Source organism: Notolepis coatsorum (assembly GCF_963971535.1).
Source record: "Notolepis coatsorum genome assembly, chromosome: 14".
Classification (NCBI taxonomy): Eukaryota; Metazoa; Chordata; class Actinopteri; order Aulopiformes; family Paralepididae; genus Notolepis; species Notolepis coatsorum.
In genome coordinates this window covers 1,549,226-1,555,225 of record NC_140178.1, presented here as the reverse complement: position 1 = coordinate 1,555,225, position 6,000 = coordinate 1,549,226, and the positions used below count along the sequence as shown (strand labels likewise).

Sequence of the window (6,000 nt, the reverse complement as noted above, 5' to 3'; positions counted from 1 at the left end):
GACCTTTAGTGACCTTTAGTGACCTGTAGTGCTCTCAGGCCGACGGGAGACCGGGACGACGACGACACTCTCGGCCCTCGACGCTGAAAGACGAACCTTCCACCCCGGAGCGCTCTTTGTTATTTTACGCCCTTCCTTCCCTTATCGACGACCAAGACGGAGCTGGTGATTCTGAGACGAGTCGGCAATACTTGTGTTTATTCTCTGCTGCCTGTTAGGAAACAACGTCCCTCAACTAAGCGAACATTTCATCGACATCATCGCACGACAGCGGCGACGTGTCCCGACAGGAGGTGAGGTCTGGAGAGACACGTCTGGTAACGCAGAGAGAGAGAGAGAGGTGTTGTTGCCTGGTAACGGAGAGAGAGAGAGAGAGAGAGAGAGAGAGAGAGAGAGAGAGAGAGAGAGAGAGGTGTTGTTGCCTGGTAACAGAGAGAGGTGTTGTTGCCTGGTAACAGAGAGAGAGAGAGGTGTTGTTGCCTGGTAACGGAGAGAGAGAGAGAGGCGTTGTTGCCTGGTAACAGAGAGAGAGAGAGGCGTTGTTGCCTGGTAACAGAGAGAGAGAGAGCGGTGTTGTTGCCTGGTAACAGAGAGAGAGAGAGAGGTGTTGTTGCCTGGTAACAGAGAGAGAGAGAGAGGTGTTGTTGCCTGGTAACAGAGAGAGAGAGAGAGGTGTTGTTGCCTGGTAACAGAGAGAGAGAGAGAGAGAGGTGTTGTTGCCTGGTAACAGAGAGAGAGAGAGAGAGAGAGAGGTGTTGTTGCCTGGTAACAGAGAGAGAGAGAGAGAGAGAGAGAGAGAGAGAGAGAGAGAGAGGCGTTGTTGCCTGGTAACAGAGAGAGAGAGAGAGGTGTTGCCTGGTAACAGAGAGAGAGAGAGAGGTGCTGTTGCCTGGTAACAGAGAGAGAGAGAGAGAGAGAGGTGTTGTTGCCTGGTAACAGAGAGAGAGAGGTGTGTTGTTGCCTGGTAACAGAGAGAGAGAGAGAGAGAGGTGTTGTTGCCTGGTAACAGAGAGAGATATGTGTTGTTGCCTGGTAACAGAGAGAGAGAGAGAGTGTTGTTGCCTGGTAACAGAGAGAGAGATGTGTTGTTGCCTGGTAACAGAGAGAGAGAGAGAGGTGTTGCCTGGTAACAGAGAGAGAGAGAGAGGTGCTGTTGCCTGGTAACAGAGAGAGAGAGAGAGAGAGGTGTTGTTGCCTGGTAACAGAGAGAGAGAGATGTGTTGTTGCCTGGTAACAGAGAGAGAGAGAGAGGTGTTGTTGCCTGGTAACAGAGAGAGAGATGTGTTGTTGCCTGGTAACAGAGAGAGAGAGAGAGGTGTTGTTGCCTGGTAACAGAGAGAGAGAGAGGTGTTGCCTGGTAACAGAGAGAGAGAGAGAGAGGTGTTGCCTGGTAACAGAGAGAGAGAGAGAGAGGTGTTGTTGCCTGGTAACAGAGAGAGAGAGGTGTTGTTGTTGCCTGGTAACAGAGAGAGAGAGAGAGAGAGAGAGAGAGAGAGAGAGGTAACAGTGGTCCTTTACTAAGCACACTTACTTTTACATGAAGTCTTCTTCCACGCCTGACACTACGTCTAGTAGACTTCAAGGACACCATTTGTGCTTAAGTGTTGTGTTCTTCTGTAGAGAGAAGAACTAATTAGATTTATTTTCTTTTCATATTTGTGTTGGAATGAGAAAAAGAAAACAACATAGTAATTATGTATTTGTGTCTCGTTCGAGGTGATTTCATGCTCGCATACATTCTTTTATAACCATTCCGTGTGCGAAGAGTTCGACGAGAATCATTTTATAATTGTCTAAAAGTCTTAAACGTCTACATTTCAGCTTTTTTTAAAAAAGAAATAATGATTTTAAACTTGTGTGATATCCGTGTATCATAACTGTACTAGAATCCTGTGTAGTTACTTGCAAAAATATTGTATACTTGTATATTATAGAGGAAAGTCCTGCCCCCGCCCCCCCCCCCCCCCCCCCCCCCCCTCATGCATCCCCCCCCCCCCCTCCCCCCCCCCCCCCCCCCCCCCCCCCCCCCCCCCCCCCCCCCCCCCCTCATGCATATAGATCTTCGTGCCTTGAGTTGTTGCGGCTGCTTGTTGCATCAGGCGTTGGTGTTCATTTTAAATGCTATATATTGGGGCTGCACGATTCTTGCTAAAATGTGAATCACGATTTTTCTCTCTAAGAATTGAGATCATAAAATCATTTATTGCACTCTTTCTTAAACATATGTGAAAGTGCTTGACTTAAAATTAAAAGTCTCTTGTAACATACAAAATAACTCGAGTCAGAATCGTCATCATTTAAAAAAAGTTAAGTAAAAAAATATATATATATATATATTTTTAAAAAAGTCTATTTAGAAATGAGATCGCATAGGTCTATGAATCGAGATTGCGATTTATTTTCGATTAATCATGCAGCCCTACTATATACACAGCGTTTTAAGCGCGCGGATTGGGGCATTCGACGTTGATGTACATCGCTAATATTTTTTTTAACACTTTTGAAAGTTAAAGCGACAGTGTCACTTTACTAAGCGTGGCTTAGCGTTGTGGGTCTTGCCGGACCGCTCGAAGGCGAGTGCCGTGCTCAGTAAGCGTTGGTGTGGTCCCGTCTCCGTTTGCTCTGTATGTAAAAAAAGAAAAAAAAAACTAAAATAACACATTGTCGCTTTAATTTTACTGCGAAATATATCTTGCTATCGTTTTTCAGAAATATTAAGTTGAACAAGCAGTTACATTTTGTACATCCCCATGTATCAGAAATGCATTTAGTCACATATGTATTTAGTTTAAGAAATGTTTGTTTATATATTTGATTGAAAAGGGAGAATATCCATTCCAGTAGTATAGGCTTACATTGAACCTGTGCTCTTCTGCATGTGACCTTGTAGAGAGGCTTTAACCCTTTCACTGCCACACGACAGAGCGGAGCTAATGATGGAGCATCGCCGTCGGTTGTGTGATAGTAAAGCCGCTAACCTTCTGTATTGTCACAGTGAAAGGGTTAACCGGCTGTCGTGTGGCAGTGAAAGGGTTAAAACTTCTCCGTTTAGTTGTAGTCTCTCCTTCCTCCTCTGTGCCATCTCAACAGACAGTGTGCCTTCCTGTTCCAACACTAACGACCTGGTATCCAGGAGAAACGCCCCCGCAGGTGGGCTGTGGCTCCTCCCATAACACGTGTGTGTGTGTGTGTGTGTCTCCCAGTGTGTAGCGGCATGTGTGTAACAACAAGAATAAAGTTCCAACATGTTCTGCTGTGTGTTCTGTCTCCACCTGTGATGTCTGGGTCCCACGGTACCAACGGAACCAGTAAGATGTGAGGGATGTTCGATATTGGCTTTTTTACCGATATACCGATATTGTCCAAGTCTTAATTTCCGATACCGATATATGCACCCCCCCCCCCCCCCCCCCAAAAACTGAATAATTTCAGGTAATTAACATTACATATCTCTTGTTGTGGAATTAACACAACATTATGCATACTTTTGACAATAAATAAAATAAGAATTTGTTCTTACTTGCTTGCTTGGGTAAATAAATGTTAAATAAATTTAATATTTTTTTTGTTTTTGAAAACCGAAGCTACCTCCTTATACTACATCATTATTGGTAAGCTACTGTACCTCCTTATACTACATCATTATTGGTAAGCTACCTCCTTATACTACATCATTATTGGTAAGCTACCTCCTTATACTACATAATTATTGGTAAGATACCTCCTTATACTACATCATTATTGGTAAGATACCTCCTTATACTACATCATTATTGGTAAGTTACCTCCTTATACTACATCATTATTGGTAAGCTACTGTACCTCCTTATACTACATCATTATTGGTAAGCTACCTCCTTATACTACATCATTATTGGTAAGCTACCTCCTTATACTACATAATTATTGGTAAGATACCTCCTTATACTACATCATTATTGGTAAGATACCTCCTTATACTACATCATTATTGGTAAGATACCTCCTTATACTACATCATTATTGGTAAGTTACCTCCTTATACTACATCATTATTGGTAAGATACCTCCTTATACTACATCATTATTGGTAAGATACCTCCTTATACTACATCATTATTGGTAAGCTACCTCCTTATACTACATCATTATTGGTAAGATACCTTATACTACATCATTATTGGTAAGATACCTCCTTATACTACATCATTATTGGTAAGCTACCTCCTTATACTACATCATTATTGGTAAGATACCTCCTTATACTACATCATTATTGGTAAACTACCTCCTTATACTACATCATTATTGGTAAGCTACCTCCTTATACTACATCATTATTGGTAAGCTACCTCCTTATACTACATTATTGGTAAGCTACCTCCTTATACTACATCATTATTGGTAAGTTACCTCCTTATACTACATCATTATTGGTAAGATACCTCCTTATACTACATCATTATTGGTAAGATACCTCCTTATACTACATCATTATTGGTAAGCTACCTCGTTATACTACATCATTATTGGTAAGCTACCTCCTTATACTACATCATTATTGGTAAGTTACCTCCTTATACTACATTATTGGTAAGATACCTCCTTATACTACATCATTATTGGTAAGATACCTCCTTATACTACATCATTATTGGTAAGATACCTCCTTATACTACATCATTATTGGTAAGTTACCTCCTTATACTACATCATTATTGGTAAGTTACCTCCTTATACTACATCATTATTGGTAAGCTACCTCGTTATACTACATCATTATTGGTAAGCTACCTCCTTATACTACATCATTATTGGTAAGTTACCTCCTTATACTACATTATTGGTAAGCTACCTCCTTATACTACATCATTATTGGTAAGCTACCTCCTTATACTACATCATTATTGGTAAGCTACCTCCTTATACTACATCATTATTGGTAAGCTACCTCCTTATACTACATTATTGGTAAGCTACCTCCTTATACTACATCATTATTGGTAAACTACCTCCTTATACTACATTATTGGTAAGCTACCTCCTTATACTACATCATTATTGGTAAGCTACCTCCTTATACTACATCATTATTGGTAAGCTACCTCCTTATACTACATTATTGGTAAGCTACCTCCTTATACTACATCATTATTGGTAAGTTACCTCCTTATACTACATCATTATTGGTAAGATACCTCCTTATACTACATCATTATTGGTAAACTACCTCCTTATACTACATCATTATTGGTAAGCTACCTCGTTATACTACATCATTATTGGTAAGATACCTCCTTATACTACATCATTATTGGTAAGCTACCTCCTTATACTACATCATTATTGGTAAGCTACCTCGTTATACTACATCATTATTGGTAAGCTACCTCCTTATACTACATCATTATTGGTAAGTTACCTCCTTATACTACATTATTGGTAAGCTACCTCCTTATACTACATCATTATTGGTAAGCTACCTCCTTATACTACATCATTATTGGTAAGCTACCTCCTTATACTACATCATTATTGGTAAGCTACCTCCTTATACTACATTATTGGTAAGCTACCTCCTTATACTACATCATTATTGGTAAACTACCTCCTTATACTACATCATTATTGGTAAGCTACCTCCTTATACTACATCATTATTGGTAAACTACCTCCTTATACTACATCATTATTGGTAAGCTACCTCCTTATACTACATCATTATTGGTAAGCTACCTCCTTATACTGCATCATTATTGGTAAGCTACCTCCTTATACTACATCATTATTGGTAAGCTACCTCCTTATACTACATCATTACTGGTAAACTACCTCCTTATACTACATCATTATTGGTAAGTTACCTCCTTATACTACATCATTATTGGTAAGTTACCTCCTTATACTACATCATTATTGGTAAGCTACCTCGTTATACTACATCATTATTGGTAAACTACCTCCTTATACTACATCATTATTGGTAAGCTACCTCCTTATACTACATCATTATTGGTAAGC

General features: G+C 40.1%; 2 protein-coding genes across 5 annotated transcripts in view; both read right to left on the bottom strand.

Moving 5' to 3' along the window:
* The window catches only part of LOC311239808 (uncharacterized protein), a gene marked incomplete at its 5' end in the record, with an annotated part of 3,215 nt that extends 337 nt beyond the window's left edge, over window positions 1-2,878 (bottom strand). Inside the window, 2 exons of the mRNA XM_084328257.1 lie at window positions 14-1,512; window positions 2,856-2,878. Of these exons, the coding sequence (XP_084184383.1) occupies window positions 258-1,512; window positions 2,856-2,878 (1,278 nt within the window). The 3' untranslated portion in view covers window positions 14-257. The remainder of the gene's footprint in view (window positions 1-13; window positions 1,513-2,855) is intronic.
* The window catches only part of nprl3 (NPR3-like, GATOR1 complex subunit), a 285,213-nt gene that overhangs the window by 181,021 nt on the left and 98,192 nt on the right, over window positions 1-6,000 (bottom strand). The gene's annotated exons all lie outside the window — the stretch shown is intronic.